Source organism: Rana temporaria, chromosome 13 (assembly GCF_905171775.1).
Source record: "Rana temporaria chromosome 13, aRanTem1.1, whole genome shotgun sequence".
Classification (NCBI taxonomy): Eukaryota; Metazoa; Chordata; class Amphibia; order Anura; family Ranidae; genus Rana; species Rana temporaria.
The window spans coordinates 4,596,035-4,616,750 of NC_053501.1; the positions used below are offsets into that span (position 1 = coordinate 4,596,035).

The 20,716-nt window shown below is 45.7% G+C and overlaps 1 protein-coding gene across 1 annotated transcript in view; it reads left to right on the forward strand.

Moving 5' to 3' along the window:
- Positions 1 to 218: 218 nt before the first annotated feature.
- EXOC3L4 (exocyst complex component 3 like 4) overlaps positions 219 to 20,716 on the forward strand; it is a gene marked incomplete in the record, with an annotated part of 73,319 nt that continues 52,821 nt past the window's right edge. Inside the window, 2 exon segments of the mRNA XM_040333779.1 lie at positions 219 to 435; positions 14,047 to 15,161. Of these exon segments, the coding sequence (XP_040189713.1) occupies positions 14,075 to 15,161 (1,087 nt within the window).

Below are 20,716 nucleotides of genomic sequence, written 5' to 3' on the forward strand. Positions count from 1 at the left end.
GTTTATTTTTTTTTCAGAGTGTTTACAACCACTTTAAGGGTGGTGATTCTTTTCTTTATCCACTGTACACGACAGCAGGATAGACAATTCACTATTACAGATGAACTGCAGCAAGGCAAACAACCCCTCTCCTCCGCACCGACTCGGATCCAGCCCGACCTTTTCTGTTTTTGTACTGGAAATCCCCTTTGCCTGGTTTTCCAGTCTTACCTCCAATAAAATGCAGTTAATGATTAAAGGTGATTTGTTGTTTCCCGGACGGGTGTAACATGACACTTCGCCTAAACAGAAAGTGAAGGTACAGCTATGCAGGTAGGAAGAGACCTGATTATCATACATTGCCCTTGTGCCTCCCAGATGACAAGCTGGACGGTTCTCGAGATTCGAGTCAAAACGTCTTCCTTCCACCGCAATCCAACAACTTCTGGATCAACGGTAAGTAGAGCTGGGCTCAAGTCACGGGGGTGCCTTTTCTTCTACTTGTACCTGTATTGCATGAGGATTTGTCCCTTTTAATTACACACCGTCAGAACACCGCGCTGGCTGCACGCTATCCGCATCGTATCACATACATATCATATTATATGTTCACTCTTTAGCATAGGTGTGCGCAGCCCATTGCATTAGGGTGTGCACAGGGCCCCCATCAGGGGGGTACAGGCAGTACATCTGTAAGGGGCCCGGTGGTCCCCAGGGCCCCAGATGGCAAACCCCATTTATTTTTTATATATTTTTTATAAAAAAATATATATATTTTTTAATATATTTTTTATTTTATTTTTTATTAAAGGGACATATTTTTTTTTTCTGGAGGTCCCCAGGGCCCCGGATGGCAACTCCCCCTTTTTTATTTATTTTTTATAAAAAAATATATATATTTTTTAATATATTTTTATTTTATTTTTTATTAAAGGGACAATTTCATTTTTTTAGGGGTCCAGATGGTCCCCAGGGCCCCAGATGACAACACCCCTTTTTTATTATTAAAAAAAAAAAATCTTTCTTTTATTTTTTATATATATATATAATAATAAAAGGGCTCAGAGGTCCTCAGGGCCCCATGTGGCAAACCCCCCCTTTTTTTTTTATAAATGTTTATTTTTTTATTTTTGTTTATATATTTATTTTTTATTTATTTTTTATTAAAGGGCCCAGAGGTCCACAGGGCCCCGGATGGCAACCCCCCCTTTTTTTTTATAAATGTTTATTTTATTCTTTTTTATATTTTTTTTTTATTAAAGGGCCCAGAGGTTTCTTTTTTTTTATTAAAGGGCCCAGAGGTCCACAGGGCCCCGGATGGCAACCCCCCCTTTTTTTTTATAAATGTTTATTTTATTCTTTTTTATATATTTTTTTTATTAAAGGGCCCAGAGGTTTCTTTTTTTTTATTAAAGGGCCCAGAGGTCCCGGATGGCAACCCCCCTTTTTTTGTAATTTCTCTTTATAAAAAAAATAATAATAATTTGTGTGTGTGTGTATATATATATATATATATATATATATATATATATATATATATATATATATATATATATATTTATATTTATTTTTTGTATATATATTAAAGGGCCCAGAGGTCCCTAGGGCCCCAGATGGCAACCCCCCTTTTTAAAAAAAAAATATTTTTTTAATTTATTTTTTTCTCTTTATTGCTTCTTATTTTTGTAAAGCCCCCCCCCCCTGAAGCAACACCCCCCCCCTGCTTCTCAATCTCAGGCAGCAGCACCCCCCCCCCCTCGGTTCTCTGCTCCAGGAGGGCCCATGCCTAAAGCTGTGTAAGGGGCTCCATAATTCCTGATGGCGGCCCTGGGTGTGCACCCCAAAGCTCCAACACATATCAGCCTCTTTGCCGCTCTCCATCCTGAAACAATGGGAGGAAGGGGGAGCAAGGGAGCACATGGGGGACCCAGGCAAAAAAAGGAAGAGGAACAGGGAAAGGAAGGGTGGCACATATTAGTACTGATCCCTATATTTTCCTCCTGTGGCAGCTGAATGTTGACAAAAGAGAGAGGAGGAGAAGCCTACTTTCAGCTGCTGCAGGAGGAAAATACAGATCGGTTCCACTAAATTCCACCCCCCCCCCCCGCCACCTCTCCTGTCCAGGTTCTGAGGGCCGGCAAGGAAGGATTGTGGTTTACCTGTTACCTGCCCACCATTGACAGGTTGCCAACCACAGGTTTAGGGTGTGCCCAGGCACATCTGGCACACCCTTTGCGCACGCCTCTTTAGAAATGCTGCTAATTTTTAGAATGGTTATACTCACCCACCAAAGAAGAGCCCCAGAAGGTGTTCAGCAGAAAGCGAAATTGAAAGTTTAATTTCAAACGTTTTGGTAAAAAAATTTAGATTTTTGTAAAAAAATATATATATTTTTTTAATAATATTTCACTATTTTATATATTTTTTATATAGTTCCACCAATTTACACAGCACTTTACATATTGTACATTCACATCAGTCGCTGTTGTCAAGGAGCTTACAATCTAAAGTCCCTACTTAAAGCTTCCTACAGGGATCAAAGTTTGGCCGGTTCAGAAGGGTCCGGACAATTTTTTTTTTAAACCTATCTATGGCCATTCCCACTGGACAGAAGTCGATCTAATGATCGACTTCTGTGGAATGGAACTGTTGGAAAACTCGCAGCTTGCAGCCAGTTGGCTGAAGCTGCTGATCATTGTATTATGATGGTGGAGAGGAATTCCCACTATCGGAATCAGTGGGGGCCAGTGGTATTTTTTTTCCGGGGTGCAAACAGTGCACAGACACAAAGCCCCCCCCCCCCCCCCGGTATGGGTGGTGAATGTGGTGAGTTCTTGCGGGGAGGACCAGAGAAAGCCACCGAGGGACCCCAGAAGACGTGGATCGGGGGCCACTCTGTGCAAAACGAACTGAACAGCGGAGGTAAGTATAACATGTTTGTTATTTTAAATAATTTTCTTTTTTTTTTCCTTTAGTAACCCCTTGAGCTCTCTCCTAGCTTACTCCTGATCAGCGCCTAGCTGCTTAATCACCAATGACATCTGCCTCCTGCAGTCTCTGACTCCTCTCAGAGGGATGGGAGTCCACCTGACTCCCAGGAACAGACTTCCTGTCTGTGGGGTGGTGCCCTGAGCCATCCTCAGGTCAGAACTAAATAGCCAAACACACAGCTGTGCAATCCGTGTGTCTTTCTCTCCAAAATCTGGCGTAAACCAGCAATATTTAAGGTAGCACAGGGTCCCACCACCACAATATATATGTATAAAAGTTATACGTAGATTTTTTAACCACTTGCTGACGGCCGTACGACTATATATGGCCGCAGTGTGGTTCTAAATCTCCGGGAGGCCGTCTTTATATGGCCTCTGGTCCTCCGGGCCACTGGGGGGCGAGCCGCCCGCTGCATCGCTGAGATGCCGATGCGTGTGCCTGGTGGCCGCGATGTCCGCCGGGCACCCGCGATCGGCGGTTACAGAGACAAGGACGTGGATCTGTGTGTGTAAACACACAGATCCACGTCCTGTCAGGGAGAGAGGAGACCGATCTGTGTCCCTTGTACATAGGGACACAGATCGGTCACCTCCCCCAGTCAGTCCCCTTCCCCCACAGTTAGAAACACTATACAGGGTACACTTTTAACCCCTGCCTCACCCCCTAGTGTTAACCCCTTCAATGCCAGTCACATTTATACAGTAATTAGTGCATATTTATAGCACTGATCGCAGTATAAATGTGAATGGTGCCAAAAATGTGTCAAAAGTGTCCAATGTGTCCGCCATAATGTCGCAGTTCCAATAAAAATCGCAGATGGCCGCCATTACTAGTAAAAAAAAAATAATAATTCTGTCCCCTATTTTGTAGGCGCTTTAACTTTTGCGCAAACCAGTCGTTTATTGCGATTTTTTTTTTTTTTTACCAAAAATATGTAGAAGAATACGTACCGGCCTAGACTGAGAAAATATATATATTTTTTTTTAAATTGGGCTATTTATTATAGCAACAAGTAAAAAATATTATATTTTTTTTCAAAATTGTCGCTCTTTTTTTTTGTTTATAGCGCAAAAAATAAAAACCGCAGAGGTGATCAAATACCACCAAAAGAAAGCTCTATTTGTGGGAAAAAAAGGACGCCAATTTTGTTTGGGAGCCACGTCGCACGACCGCGCAATTGTCAGTTAAAGTGACGCAGTGCCGAAAGCTGAAATTTCACCTGGGCAGGAAGGGGGTGTATGTGCCCAGTAAGCAAGTGGTTAATATATAGATTTTTTTTATACACACATATATTATATATATATATTGGATCACATAGTTTTTAGTTTTTTTCCAGCAGCACAAAATAAGAAAATCGAAGTATAACAGGTGAATGTACTATTTACAGTGCTGTGTACTTTTTGCTTTGGAAGTTAATATTTGCGCTATGACAGCTGATGGGAGAATCATCTCATCAGTTTAATTCAGAATATTAACATTCATGTGATTCATCTGTACATACCTTTTGGGTAAATGCCAACATTTCTCCCTCCCCATCACGATCCCATTACCCCCCCCCCCCCCCCCGCCCTGCCTTTGGAATATATACAGTCAATTATATGCCATTATGTAAAATAAGCCTGAGTGCAGCAAAATTGAGGATTTTTACTTTAAATTGGCAATTTTGAAGCTCTCAGAGGGAAGGTGGAAGGTGGGGATGATCCGTTGGATAGGATCAGAGAAATGCCGTAGATAAATACGTGTACCTTTAACCACTTAAGGACCCCTTCACGCCGATATGTATATTCATTTAGAACAGGGCTTGACATATTTGCTTGGAATCTAGGAGCCAGCTAAAAAAGTTAGGAGCCAGGAACGCGCCCCGTCCCGCCAAGCACGCATGCAGAAGCGAACGCATACGTGAGTAGCGCCCGCATATGAAACCACACATGAGAGGTATCGCCGCGATCGTTAGAGCAATAATTCTAGCCCTAGACCTCCTCTGTAACTCGAAACATGCAACCTGTAGAATTTTTTAAACGTCGCCTATGGAGATTTTAAAGGGTAAAAGTTTGTCGCCATTCCACGAGCGGATGCAATTTTGAAGCGTGACATGTTGGGTATCCATTTACTGGGCGTAAGATTATCTTTCACAATATAAAATAAATTGGGCTAACTTTATTGTTGTCTTATTTTTTAATTTAAAAAAGTTTATTTTTTCCCAAAAAAGTGCGCTTGTAAGACCGCTGCGCAAATGCGGTGTGATAGAAAGTATTGCAACAACCGCTATTTTATTCTCTAGGGTGTTAGAATAAAAAAGATATAGGGCTAGATTCACGTAGGGCGGCGCATTTGTACTGCGACATAGCGTATCGTATTTACGCTACGCCGCCGTAAATCAGAGAGGCAAGTGCTGTATTCACAAAGTACTTGCCTCCTAAGTTACGCCGGCGTAGCGTAAATGGGGCCGGCGTAAGCGCGCCTAATTCAAATGAGTATGAGGGGGGCGTGTTTTATGTAAATGGCTGGTGAACCGACGTGATTGACGTTTTTTACGAACGGCGCATGCACCGTCCGTGTACATATCCCAGTGTGCATTGCTCCAAAGTACGCCGCAAGGACGTATTGGTTTTGACGTGAACGTAAATTACGTCCAGCCCTATTCGCGAACGACTTACGCAAAAGACGTCAAAAATTAAAAATTCGATGCGGGAACGACGTTCATACTTAACATTGCATACGCCTCATAGAAGCAGGAGCAACGTTACCCCGGAAAAGCCTTACGCAAACTACGTAAAAAAATTCCGCCGGGCGCACGTACGTTTGTGAATCGGCATATCTAGGTAATTTGCATATTCTACGCCGAAAACTACGGAAGCGCCACCTAGCGGCCAGCGTAAGTATGCACCCTAAGATACGACGGTGTAAGAGACTTACGCCAGTCGGATCTTAGCCTAATTCCGGCGTATCTTGCTTTCTGAATACAGAAAGAAGATACGCCGGCGCAGATTTGAATTTACGCGGCGTATCTACAGATACGCCGGTGTAAATCAATGCTGAATCTAGCCCACAATGTTTGGGGGTTCTAACTTCTAAGTAAAGGGAAGGAGATGGAAACAGGCAGGGAAGCTCCATTAGCATTGCTGGTTGTCGTGTCATACCAACGGCAACCACACGAGGGCGCCAGATTCCAGAAGGAACCAAAGGACTGCAGAAGGCCGCAAAGGCCTACTGGCCCGACGCGATCGCGAGGGGGGTGTGCACAGAGACAGGATACCCCACAGGGTTGCCAACTTTCGGTAAATTTACGAACAGTTTGTAAAATCTGTACTTTTTGCATCTGTCCTTGAATGTCCATTGCGGACATATATAGGCAGATTCAGAGAGACTTACGACGGCTTATCAGTAGATACGCCGTCGTAAGTCCGAATGCGCGCCGTCGTATCTTTGCGCGCATTCTTAAACTGAGATACGCCTCACTGTTGCCAAGATACGACCGACGTAAGTCTCCTATGCCGTCGTATCTTGGCTGCATATTTACGCTGGCCGCTAGGGGCGTGTACGTGGATTTAGGTGTCGAATATGTAAATGAGCAAGATACGCAGATTCACGAATGTACGTACGCCCGTCGCAGTAAGCTACGCCGTTTACGTAAGACGTTTTTCTGGCGTAAAGATAAACCACCAAAAAGATGGCGCAGCCCATGCAAGGTATGGACGACGGAACAGCCGTTGTATTTTACGTCGTTTGCGTAAGCGTACGTGAATGGGGCTGGGCGTAGGTTACATTCACATCGAAAGCATTGAGTATTTGCGACGTGATTCTGAGCATGCACGTGCATACGCCACACCAACGGCCCTCATTTACATGGGGTCACGGTTAATTTAAATGCGCCGCCTTGTCGTTGTTTCTGTAAGCGTAAGGTTAACCCTGCTATATGAGGGGTAACCTTACGCCAGTCCGCCGTATGCCATGTTAAGTATGGCGTCGGGTCAGCGCCGTCTTTTTCCGTCGGTTACGTCGTTTTACTAAGTCGTTCGCGAATACGACTTCACGTCAATGACGCTCACGTCGGCGTCATTGACGTTTTCCGTCGTGAGCTGGAGCATGCGCACTGGGCTAATTTTACGGCCGGCGCATGCGCAGTTCGATCGGCGCGGGGGGCGCGCTTAATTTAAATACAAGCCGCCCCCTTTGAATTACGCGGCCATACGCCGGGCCATTTACACTACGCCGCCACAAATTACGGAGCAAGTGCTTTGCGAATACGGCACTTGCTCCAGTAAGTTGTGGCGGCGTAGTGTAAATCGCTTACACTACGCCGCCGCCGATTCTATGAGAATCTGGCCCCCTGGTACCCCAGCTGTGCCGCCCCAGGCGCCAGGTTGCTAATTCTAGTCGCAATTGCGACCTGGCGCCTGGGGTTTGTCGAGTTCTTTTACAAGAACAATCCAGTACAAAACAGAGAGATAAAAATAAGACTGATAGTTTGTGTTTATCGGAATGTTATCTGTAGATGGAAAACATTAAAAAGACAGATATGAAGATTCCTCTTTATCACGTACCGCAGTGTCCCGGGCTTGTCCGAAGCTGTTAAAGAAAACCATTGTATTCAATCTGATTTCAATCAAATTCTTTTAGTTATCACCCATCTACTCACGTCCTGGAACATTTTACTGCGAGCAATCCATCGCCTGCCATTGCTGACCACCTTCCAAAAACGCTAGTTGGCTGTCCGCTAGCGGCCGAATAACGCCGCAAAATTAGCGGTAAAGCGCCACTAAAAATAGCGGCGCTTTACCGCCAACGCCGCTCCCGCCCCAGTGTGAAAGGGGCTTTAACCACTTTAAGCCCGGGACCAAAGACCAGAGGACTTTTTTGCGATTCGGCACTGCGTCGCTTTAACTGACAATTGCGCGACGTGGCTCCCAAACAAAATTGATGTCCTTTTTTTCCCACAGATAGAGATTTCTTTTGGTGGTATTTGATCACCTCTTCGTTTTTTTTTTGCGCGCGATAAACAGAAATAGAGCGACAATTAAAAAAAAAAAAACAATGGGCCAGATCCACATACAAATAGATTGGCGCAGCGTATCAGAGATACGCTACGCCGCTGTAACTTACTTTTGGCTGTTTCAAATCCACAACAAATTCGCGCCGTAAGTTACGGCGGCGTAGTGTATCTCTGGCGGCGGAATTCAAATCGGCGATTAGGGGGCGTGATTCATTTAAATGAGGCGCGTCCCAGCGCCGAATGAACTGCGCATGCGCCGTCCCGAAATTTCCCGGCGTGCATTGCGCTAAATGACGTCGCTAGGACGTCATTTTTTTAACTTAGACGGGACTTACATTCCGATTCACGGACAACTTACGCAAAAAAAAAGAAAAAATTAAAATTTCGACGCAGGAACCACGGCCATACTTAACATGGCAAATCTAACTATACGCCGCAAAATACCAGCTTTAACTATACGCCGGAAAAAGCCGACTAGAGACGACGTAAGAGAATGCGACGGCTGCGCGTATGTTCGTGGATCGTCGGAAATAGCTCATTTCCATACCCGATGCGGAAAACGCCGTTCAGTCCAGATAATAGCTCCGACTTGCAGTGGAAAACGTTTACCTGAATAGGCCGGACCATTCTAACCCTTCTAAAATGTACCGACCCGAACCGTTCCGCTCAGTGGAAAGAAGCATACGTTTTCTGGCCAGTGCAGGTAAATTTAGGCAGGCCTAACTGAAAGCTAGGCCTGTTTGTTTTGATCTGGGGGTGGGGGAGTGGTTTAGTGTAGGCTGGTGAATCACAGATGGCATCACCTTTTGGTTACTTTGTCCCCTCCTCTAGAGGCAGAGCTGTCTGGGGTGTGGTGAGGTAAGGTTACCAGGTTTTCAAAATGAAACCCGGGGACATATTTATTTATTTTATTGGCAAATGGTAAACTTTTTTATAAGCATATTTTCCTCAAATGATATATGCAGTGTATGTGTTTATGGAATGATTGTATGTGATATACATTATTCCTCACATTTCCTCCCCCAGTCAGCACAATAATCTTCCACACGGGGATTAGAAGAAAACTCCAGCAGGAGCTCCAGAGTATTAGGCCCCTTTCAGACGTCCGCTCCGTCTGTCCGTTCATTACAAGTCCGTTAACGGACTTGTAATGAATCCCTATGGGGACGCGTCTGTTAGCGGATGGAGCATCCGCTAGCGTCCGCGTCAGTCGGGTTCCGCTTTTCCAAACAGAAGAAACCCTATTTTTCTTCCGTTCTGCGGAACGGAACGGATGCAGATGGACAGACGGACCGTCTGCATCCGGTCCCCCATAGGGGAGAGCGGAGCAGAGACAGGGCGGTCCCTGCACTGCACACGACAGCTCAGCGGGGATCCCCGCTGAGCTTTGGCGGACACACGGAGCGGACCGAGAAACGGTCCGCTCCGTGTGAAAGAGCCCTAAAAGAGAAGAGGGGCGCCTCTAAGGCCTCGTACACACGACCGAACATGTCTGCTGAAACTGGTTCGCGGACCAGTTTCTGCGGACATGTTCGGTCGTCTGTACGGCCAACCGGACCGGATTCCCGGCCTAGCGGACAGGTTTCCAGCGGACAAATGTTTCTTAGCATGCTAAGAAACATGCCCGCTGGAACCATGTCCGTCGGACATGTCCGATGGTCTGTACAACTCATCGGACATGTCCGCTGGGCCGAAATCCCCCGCATGCGTCGAAGTGATTCGACGCATGCGTGGAAGCATTGACCTTCCAGGGTCGCGCAAGTCGCCGCGGCCACGTCACGACCACGGCACCGCGTGTGAAAAAAAGTATGATGGAAATAAAATTATAAAATATATAAAAAACACACAATATATATTCAGTATCTATGTAATAAACACAGCAGCATACACATAAGACGCACACATTGTGTACATACATTAATGCCTCGTACATGTCTTTGGCACCTCCGCACTCATCTGAGAGTTACAAGAATCATTTTAGAGGCATCATTAAAATGATGAAGTACGACGTAGTAAAGCTTTTAAAAGCATTGAATTTTTACAGCTCTGTATATTTATTTTCCATTTCGTGACTCTCGTCATTTTAAGCCTAGAGGTATTTGTTCCATATTAACTTTTTTTTTTTTTTTTAACGCTTAATGGATATTAAAGGGATTGTGTTGTAATTTTGGGTGTTAAAAAATAATTTTAGAATCGAACGCATACGTGAGCCGCGCTCGCATATGAAAACGGTGTTTAAACCACACATGTGAGGTATCGCCGCGATTGTCAGAGCGAGAGCAATAATTCTAGCCCTAGAACTCCTCTGTAACTCAAAACATGTAACCTGTAGAATTTTTTAAACGTCGTCTATGGAGATTTTTAAGGGTAAAAGTTTGACGCCATTCCACGAGCGGGCGCAATTTGGAAGAGTGACATGTTGGGTATAAATTTACTTGGCGTAACATTATCTTTCACAATATAAAAAAAATTGGACTAACTTTACTGTTGTCTTATTTTTTTATTATTTTTTTTTTCCAAAAAATGTGCGCTTGTAAGACCGCTGCGCAAATACGGTATTGCAACGACCGTCATTTTATTCTCTACGGTGTTAGAAAAAAAATGTATAATGTTTGGGGGTTCTAAGTAATTTTGTAGCAAAAAAAATGTTTTAACTTGTAAACACCGGGCCAGATTCACGTAGATCTCCGGCGGCATAACGTATCTCATTTACGTTACACCGCCGCAAGTTTTACGGGCAAGTGCTTGATTCACAAAGCACTTGCCTGTAAAGTTGCGGCGGCGCAGCGTAAATTCCACCGGCGCAAGCCCGCCTAATTCAAATGATCCGGGTAGGGGGCGTGGATCATTTAAATTAGGCCGATCGTACTGCGCATGCTCCGTCTCAAAATTTCCAGCCGTGCTTTGCGCGAAATTACGTCGCAGCGACGTCGTTTTTAGAACCTCGGCGTGACTTACGTCCATTCCTATTCACGGACAACTTACGCAAAAAAAAAAAATTCAAATTTCGACGCGGGAACGACGGCCATACTTTAACATGGCATGTTTATCTATACTCCACAAAATAGCAGCTTTAACTTCACGCCGGAAAAAGCCGACTACAGACGACGTAAGAGAATGCGGCGACCGCGCGTACGTTCGTGGATCGACGGAAATAGCTAATTTGCATACCCGACGCTGAAAACGACGCAAACTCCACCCAGTGGGCGCCGAAGTATTGCATCTAAGATCCGAAGGCGTACGCCTGTCGGATCTTACCCAAATGCCGTCGTATCTTGGTTTGAGAATACAAACTAAAGATACGACGCGGGAAATTTTAAAGTACACCGGCGTATCAGTAGATACGCCTTCGTACTTTTTCTGTGAATCTGCCCCACCGAGTCTGAAAAACAGGCTCGGTCCTTAAGTGGTTAAACGTATAAAAAAAAAGTCTTATCTAATGTAGCCATCACCAGAGTGAGCATTAAGTTCAATGACTGCTGTAATAGGGGAGTTGATAAGAATTCTCCGAGGAGGAGGGATAAAGATGCGTCTGATAATGGTCGCTGCCTCCATTGTTTATCCATTTTTTTTTTATTGCAGAGTAAAAACAGAGAAGTATCCTGCAGCTCTAGGTAACAGTTTGCAGACTTTGAACCCTTTAAATTACTAGAAGGCAAAAGTGGGACTGAACAAATTAGGAACTACATATCATTCAGCTGCTCCAGGTTGGAAAGGTCACCTTGTCCCACACACAGGGCCGCCATTAGGAATTTTGGGGCCCCTTACACAGCTTCAGGCATGGGCCCCCTGGAGCAGAGAATCTGGGGGGGGGGGTGGATGCTGCCGCCGCAAATTGAGAAGCGGGTGGGAGTGGGAGCCCTGGGGACCACCGGGCCCCTTAGAGGTCGGGTTGCTTTGGGTGCTGATGAAAAAAAAGAAAGGGGGATGCCATCCGGGCCTCTGGGGACCACTTGGCCCTTTAGAGGTTGGGGGGGCTTTGGTGCTGAAAAAAAAGGGGGATGCCATCCGGGGCCCTGGGGACCACCGGGCCCCTTAGAGATTTTTTTTTTTAAATGTAAAAAAAATATGGCCCCTTAGAGGTCGGGTGCTTTGGGTGCTGAAGAACAAGAAAAAAAAGGGGGATGCCATCCGGGCCCCTGGGGACCACCGGGTCTTTTAGAGGTTGGGGGCCTTTGGGTGCTGACAAAAAACAAAACAAAAAGGGGGATGCCATCCAGGGCCCTGGAGACCACCGGGCCCTTTAGAGGTCAGGGGGCTTTGGGTGCTGAAGAACAAGAAAAAAAAAGGGGATGCCATCCGGGGCCCTGGGGACCACCGGGCCCCTTAGAGGCCAGGGGGTGGCTTTGGGTGCTGAAGATTTTTTTTTTTTTAAATGTAAAAAAAATATATATATTTTTGTTTTAAATGTTTAAAACATTTTTTTTAAATAAGGGGGATGCCATCCGGGACCCTGGGGACCACCTGGCCCCTTAGAGGTCGGGGGGGCTTTGGGTGCTGAAGAACAAGAAAAAAAAGGGGGATGCCATCCGGGCCCCTGAGGACCACCGGGTCTTTTAGAGGTCGGGGGCCTTTGGGTGCTGACAAAAAACAAAACAAAAAGGGGGATGCCATCCGGGGCCCTGGAGACCACCGGGCCCTTTAGAGGTCAGGGGGCTTTGGGTGCTGAAGAACAAGAAAAAAAAGGGGGATGCCTTCCGGGCCCCTGAGGACCACCGGGTCTTTTAGAGGTCGGGGGCCTTTGGGTGCTGACAAAAAACAAAACAAAAAGGGGGATGCCATCCGGGGCCCTGGAGACCACCGGGCCCTTTAGAGGTCAGGGGGCTTTGGGTGCTGAAGAACAAGAAAAAAAAGGGGGATGCCATCCGGGGCCCTGGGGACCACCGAGCCCCTTAGAGGTCGGGGGGGCTTTGGGTGCTGACGAAAAAAAAGAAAGGGGGATGCCATCCGGGCCTTTGGGGACCACCGGGCCATTTAAAAGTTGGGGGGGCTTTGGTGCTGAAAAAAAAAGGGGGATGCCATCCGGGGCCCTGGGGACCACTGGGCCCCTTAGAGGCCGGGGGTGGCTTTGGTTGCACTATAAACAAAAGAGCGACAATTTTGAAAAAAACACAATGGGGCAGATCCACATACATCTGCGCCGAGCGCAGCGTATCTAAGATACGCTACGCCGCCGTAAGTTATCTTTTTTTTTATTTTTTTTAATCCACAAAGAATCCGCGCCATAAGTTACGGCGGCGTAGTGTATCTCTCGCTGCATAAGGGCGCAGAATTCAAATGGATCTAATGGGGGCGTGTTTTACGCTAATACGTTGTGACCCGACGTAAACAAAGTTTTCTCTTTCGTTCATAGACGGACACAGCCTTCATTGACCTTAGGGTTATGCTTTTTCCTACCAGGAGAAACTCTCCTGGTAGGAAGAAGCATAACCCTAATGTCAATGAAGGCTGTGTCCGTCTATGAACTCAGAGAAATTGATTTTACGGTGAGTACAAAAATCCTATTTTTTTTTCAAAATTGTCGCTCTATTTTTGTTTATAGCGCAAAAAATAAAAACCGCAGAGGTGATCAAACACCACCAAACGAAATCTCTATTTGTGAGGAAAAAAGGACCCAATTTTGTTTGGGAGCCACGTCGCACGACCGCGCAATTGTCAGTTAAAGTGACGCAGTGCCGAATCAATTTACCTGCATATTGGTTCCGGGTCTTAAGTGGTTAAAAGTCAGCAGCTGCAGTATTTTTTTTTTAGGCGGATCTCCGCTTTAAGGTGAGAAAACGTGAAGCTTTACAACCCCTTTAAGACTTTGCAAATTGCACCCCTTTTGTTTTGATGCACTCGGGATGCAACGAGCTACCTAAAACTTCAGGTTCACTTGGGCTTTACTCCAAGGCTTTGTATTTCCAGTAATGCATTTGCTGTAATGTTTTCAGGGAAATACCAAATAAGCGTAGCACATCATTACTTTAGAATGCTGGGGATCTGGGCAAGTCTGAAGAGCCAAGGTTTATGGGAATCCCCAGGAACTCTAGGTGAATCTATTACAGCTACAGCATCAAATAAATGTATATTTTGTTTTTCAGGCAGAGACATACAGCATTTAGATAAGGCATGGAGCCATCACCTCCAAACTCTCACAAGAAACCCAAAGAAAACAAAGCCGACGCCGGAAGAAATGGCGCAAACCCATTTCAAGAAGCTAAAGTAGGAGGACAGAAGAGTCCAGGTTTACCAAATCCTTTTGGAAGCTTCAGATTCAGTAAAAAAAGTGTAAACAAAGCAAATGACATCGAACTGCGAAGCACACCAGAGAAGTCAATAGCTGGAAAAGATGATGAAGATCCAAAAAAAGGAACAAACCCATTTGAAGATCCAGAACCAAAACCGAGAGAGAAAGGTCCAGGTCTACCGAACCCTTTTGGAAACTTTAGAATCAGCAAAAAAAGTCCAAAGAAGAAAGGTGAACGACAAAACTCTTCAGAAAACGAGCCAACCGTCGGGAGGGATTTCAAGGACAAAGACCAGAAGGACAGAACCAGCTTGGTTGACGAGCCAGAACCTCAAGCAGGAGAGAAGAGTCCGGGTTCGTCCAATCCGTTTGTAGACCTTAGAAGCAGTAAAAAAAGCATAAAGACAGGAAATGACACCCAACTGCAAAGCTCACCGGAGAAGTCAAAAGTTGGGAAAGATGCCAAAGTCCAAGCTCGAAGAGAAGGAGCCAATCCATTTGAGGATCCAGAATCCAAAACCGGAGAGAAAAGTCAAGGTCTAACCAACCCTTTCGGAAACTTTAGGATCAGTAAAAAAAATTCGAAGAAAGCGCAGGAAGCGGAAGAACCCAACTCTCCAGAGAAGGAGTCAACGGCTGGATTTGGCCAAACGTCTAAAGACAGTAAGAAAAAGCGTCACAGCCAAGCGGAAAAGTTGAACTCTCCAGACAAGGAGTCGTCCTTTGGCCAGCTGGGTGTACGATTAAGTAAAATATATCATAAGAAGCACGAGCATGCAGAAGAACCAAATTCACCCGATAAAAAGGAGTCCCCAGGGGGGTCGGGTTCTCTGGTCAACAAACTGAAAACTAGCATGAAGGTGAAAAAGAAAATAGACTTTAATGAACACGAAGGATACAATAAAAAAGATGAACTCGGGCAAGAGGACAAGATGGAAGCTGTGGAGGAAGAAGAAGTACTTTTATCAGGTGAGTTTCTTAATTTTATCAATGTTATGCCGCGTACACACGACCGTTTTTCGGGTTCTAAAAAATTACTGTTTTTTAAACGTCATTAACCATTTAAGGACCGCCTCCTGCACATATACGTCGGCAGAATGGCACGGCTGACCCTAACCCAAACCCCCTAACCCTAACCCTAAACCCTAACCCTAACCCTTTAAGTGCCCAGCCGTGGGTCACAGGCGCGCGCCCGCGACCCGGTCCGAAGCTCTGTGACCAAGGCCACGGGACCCCGAACGCCGCCAGTGTCCCGCGATCGGTCCCCGGAGCTGAAGAACGGGGAGAGGCGAGTGTAAACACAGCTTCCCTGTTCTTCCCAGTGGCAGTGTCACTGATCGTCTGTTCCCTGATATAGGGAAAGACGATCAATGATGTCACAAGTCCAGCCCCACCCCCCTACAGTTAGAAACACAAATGAGGTTACACATAACCCCTACAGCGCCCCCTAGTGGTTAACTCCCAAACTGCAATTGTAATTTTCACAGTAAACAGTGCATTTTTATAGCACTTTTTGCTGTGAAAATGACAATGGTCCCAAAAATGTGTCAAAATTGTCAGATGTGTCCGCCATAATGTCGCAGTCACGAAAAAAAAAAATCGCTGATCGCCGCCATTAGTAGTAAAAAATGTTTTTTTAATAAAAATGCAATAAAACTATCCCCTATTTTGTAAACACTATGGGGTAGATTCAGATACAATGGAGTATCTATGGGCGGGCGTAACGTAAATTAGGGCGCAAGTTCCGTATTCAGAAAGAACTTGCGCCCTAAGTTACGGCGGCGTACAGCATGTGGTCCGGCATAAGCCCGCCTAATTCAAATGTGAATGATGTGGGCGTGTTTTATCTAAATTAATGGTGACCCCACGTATTTGACGTTTTTTTACGAACGTTGCATGCGCCGTTCGTGAAAGAATTTACGCCGCAAATCGTCAATGCTTTAGACGTGAACGTAACTTACGCACAGCCCTATTCGTGAACGACTTATGCAAACGATCTAAAATTTTCAAAATTCGACGCGGGAACGACGTCCATACTTAACATAGGATACGCCTCATATAGCAGGGGTAACTTTACGCCGGAAAAAGCCTAACGTAAACAACGTAAAAAAATGCGCCGGGCAAACGTACGTTTCTGAATCGGCGTATCTACCTAATTTGCATATTCGACGCGTAACTATACGGAAGCGCCACCTAGCGGCCAGCGTAAATATGCAACTAAGATACGACGGCGTAAGAGACTTACGCCGGTCGGATCTTAGTCAAATCTATGCGTAACTGATTCTAAGAATCAGGCGCATAGATATGACGCCGCACACTCAGAGATACGTCGTCGTATCTCGTACCTGAATCTGGCCCCATAAATTTTGCGCAAACCAATCGATAAACGCTTATTGCGATTTTTATTTTTTTTACAAAAATAGGTAGAAGAATACGTATCGGTCTAAACTGAGGAAAACATTATTTTTTTTTTATATATTTTTGGGGGGATATTTATTATAGCAAAAAGTAAAAAACCGCAGAGGTGATCAAATACCACCAAAAAAAAGCTCTATTTGTGGGGAAAAAAAGGACGCCAATTTTGTTTGGGAGCCGCGTCGCAGGACCGCGCAATTGTCAGTTAAAGCGCCGCAGCGCCGCATCGCAAAAACTGGCCGGGTCCTTTACCTGCATTTTGGTCCGGGTCTTAAGTGGTTAAAGCTCACGTGCTTGTAAAGGCAGGCGTCCCAATACTTTTGACAATATAGTGTAGCTCGGGAAAACTAACCACCACATCCAAAGGCTTGCACGCTGCAATGTATTACATTTTTGTTCCTGGATTTATATGTGATGGAATAATAAGCCTCCACCTTACGATCGCTTCCATCAGATTGCATCCCTGTAAAAAAAAAAAAGAGAGAAAATTCCCCTCAGTAATTGGAGTTTGTTGCTGGGTGTTACTTCAGTCTCACAAGCCGCTCTTCTTCCTCGTGAAATCATTTGCAGTGATTGGTTCTCTGCCAGAATGAGATATTTATGGGAGCGAAATTATAACCTTGGCTGGTAATGGTTCCCTCTAAATAGGGCCTGCAGTGTGCCGCGCAGTACAGCATTTAGGCGATGATTATACTGTTTATATTGACAGCTTTTCACTCAAATTGCCACTTCTGTGGCGGGAAAAACCTGAGGAGACTCTGACCCAAATTACTGACAATGGCTACCTACGCTATTCCCGGAGCCGAGGGGGCCAGCAGCCCAATCCTCGCAACACCAACGTGTGAAAAACAGATAAAGCCATATGAAACCCAAAAGCAAACATTTTAATATATATATATATATAGATTCAGAAAGAGTTAGGCCGGCTTATCAGTAGATAAGCCAACCTAACTCAGAATCTACGCCGACGTATGTTTAAGTGTATGCTCAAACAGAGATACGCTTAAACCTATCTAAGATACGACGGCTTGCACCATCCTATCTTAGATTGTAATATTTCGGATGGCCGCTAGGTGGCGCTTCCATTGCGGTCGGCGTAGAATATGTAAATGAGTAGATACGCCGATTCACGAACGTACGCCCGGCCGACGCAGTACTTTTACGCCGTTTACGTAAGAGATAGGCCGCGTAAAGTTAGAGCTTAGCCCTACATGGAATAGTAATGTTAAGTATGGCCGCCGTTCCCGCGTCTAATTTTTTTTTACGTTGTTTGCGTAAGTCGTCCGTGAATCGGGATTTACGTCGTTTATGTCCACGTCGAACTCAATAGGCCTGTGTGGCGTACTTAGCCGCAATGCACACTGGGAAATGTAGGCGCCCGGCGCATGCGCAGTAGATAAAAAACTTCAAAAACGTAAGGTCAAGCCTTATTAGCATAAACACGCCCCCCTTACACACATTTGAATTCGGCGCCCTTACGCCAGCCCGCTTTGGGCTACGCCGCCGTAACATAGTAGGCAAGTACATTGTAAATCATGTACTTGCCTCGCTAACTTACGGCGGCGTAGCTTAAATGCCTTAAGCTACGCCGCCGCAAAGTTGCGGCAACGTACCTGAATCTAGGCAATTGTGTCTTACCGATTCTTAGATGTGGTGGCTGCATTCGTTTTCTCTTTTTAACTACTTGCCGACCAGCCGCCGCAGTTCTACGGCGGCAGGTCGGCTCCCCTGCGCGAGAGCCCGTAGCTCTACGTCGGCTCTCTAAGCGGCCACTAGGGGCACGCGCGTGCCCCCCCGCTCGTCCCTGACACCCGTGCGCATGCCCGGCGGCCGCGATCGCCGCCGGGCACCTGCGATCGCTTGTTACAGAGCAAGGACCGGGAGCTGTGAGTGTAAACACACAGCTCCCGGTCCTGTCAGGGGGAGAAATGCTGATCTTCTGTTCATACAATGTATTTTTACCCAAAATAGGTAGAAGAATACGTATCGGCCTAAACTGAGGAAAAACACCTTTTTTATATATTTTTGGGGGATATTTATTATAGCAAAAAGTAAAAAATATTGCATTTTTTTCAAAATTGTCGCTCTATTTTTGTTTATAGCGCAAAAAATAAAAACCGCAGAGGTGATCAAATACCACCAAAAGAAAGCTCTATTTGTGGGAAAAAAGGGACGCCAATTTTGTTTGGGAGCCACATCGCACGACCGCGCAATTGTCAGTTAAAGCGACGCAGTGCCGAATCGCAAAACCTGGCCTGGGCATTTAGCAACAAAATGGTCCGGGGCATAAGTGGTTAAAGAGGAGCTGCTCATATAATTTGCCATTCTGAAGCTTCCCTCCAACCACGTTGCATATTATTAGACATGGTCCAATTCTTTTGCAGTGCTAAACATAAAAACGTACAAACACACGTTTTTGTTTTCTTTCCGTTTTTTTTTTTTATAGCGCGCTCAAAACCTTCAAAATTAAAAACAAGCAAACAGCTTTCACTTTACATATTTATGACCCGTTTATGTGTTTTGGCTTCGCTCCCCCGCTCCAGCGTGCCACATGATCTGTTGCTGCTTTTGGTGAGCGGTTTTGCATTTACAGCGTGTTTTGTGGTTAAGGAGTTAAGGGAATGGTTTGTGCCGAGCGCATTCCAAACATATCTCAGCTGGTCTGTTCAACATTTCCCTCCCCCCCCCCCCCACATATATAAAAAGAGTCACCTTTGCACTATAAAGAATTAGGCAGGAGCCTGTGGCTCACTATTCGAATCACGTGCAGCGCTGCCCCCTAGAGGGCCGCTGGATTCTGCGTCCCCCCTATTCCTGCACAGCCAAGGAACGCACATTTTCAACTCCCAATCAGAGACAAGGACTCGGTCCATACGCTTCTTTTTGTTGTTTTAGTTGGGAAAAACAATGAGTGGATGGGTACGAGGGAACAGGGCTGGTGCAAGGATTTCTGACACCCTAGGCGAAACCTAATTTTGCCACCCCCCTTGGCTCCGCCCCTGACTCCACCCCTTCCCCCTGATCATGTATACCCCACCTTTTTAATGATGTGCCCATCAAATGCAGCCTCAATGGGGGGGGATTGTGCACCATTGTTGCAGTCCTAGGGAAAAATAGTGCCCCATTATTGGTGTCTGTGCAGGGTCGGATTTGCTCTCCCTGCCGCCCCAAGGCCAGGTTCCGCAATGCACCTCCTCCCCGCCAACCGAACCCCCGCACCCCCCAAATCAATGGAGAATGGCAACCGGATGGCAGGTTGTTCACATTTTTTTTTACTTTTTTATCACTTTTTTTCTTTTTATTTATTTGTAGCTTGTCGCTTACTTTTTTTATTTTTGTATAATTTTCTTATTATTTTTCTTATTTTTTACTTTTTAATTACTTTTTTATTTTATTAATTTAAATATTATTTCTTATTATTTATTTATTTTTTTTATCAATTTTTTTTCACTTAACTTTTTTGCTATCGCTCAGGAGAAAACAATTCCCTGTGTGATAGCAATTGGAGGTGACATGTTCTCTTTATTGACCCTGTCACCTCCAAAACAGGAGTCCTAGCACTGTGCTAGAACTCCTGTCACAGCTGAGATGGGAAGAGCACAGCTCTCCCCTCTCACTGTGTACATCGGCAGCAGGGACAGGAGACAGACTCGGTGGCCGGGGGGAGGACGGAGTCCCGAAGGCAGAGCCAGCAGAGAGAGGTATGTGGGGTGGGGGGGGGGGGGATGGACGGGAGCACACATTTTACAAGTGATTTCGGCGACATTGCCGCAATCACTTGTTAACGAGCGAGCGGATTCCCCCATAACTTACTGCCCCTAACTGTATGTTCCGGGCGTCGGGGGACTCCATGCCACTGCCGCCCCTTGGCTCCCTGCCGCCCCAAGGCCTGGCCTCAGTGGCCTTGTGGGAAATCCGGGCCTGTGTCTGTGAGAGGATCGGTGCCCCAATTATGTTGTCAGATGGCAGAATGGCGTCTCATATCAGTGGGAGGAATAGTGCTCCAAGGGCCGGATAAAGGCAAGCAGTTTGGAGAGCACTGATGTAGATCGTGGATTGTGCTCCCACTGGAGTGATTTCCATCTCAGTGAATCAATCACAAGGTTCCT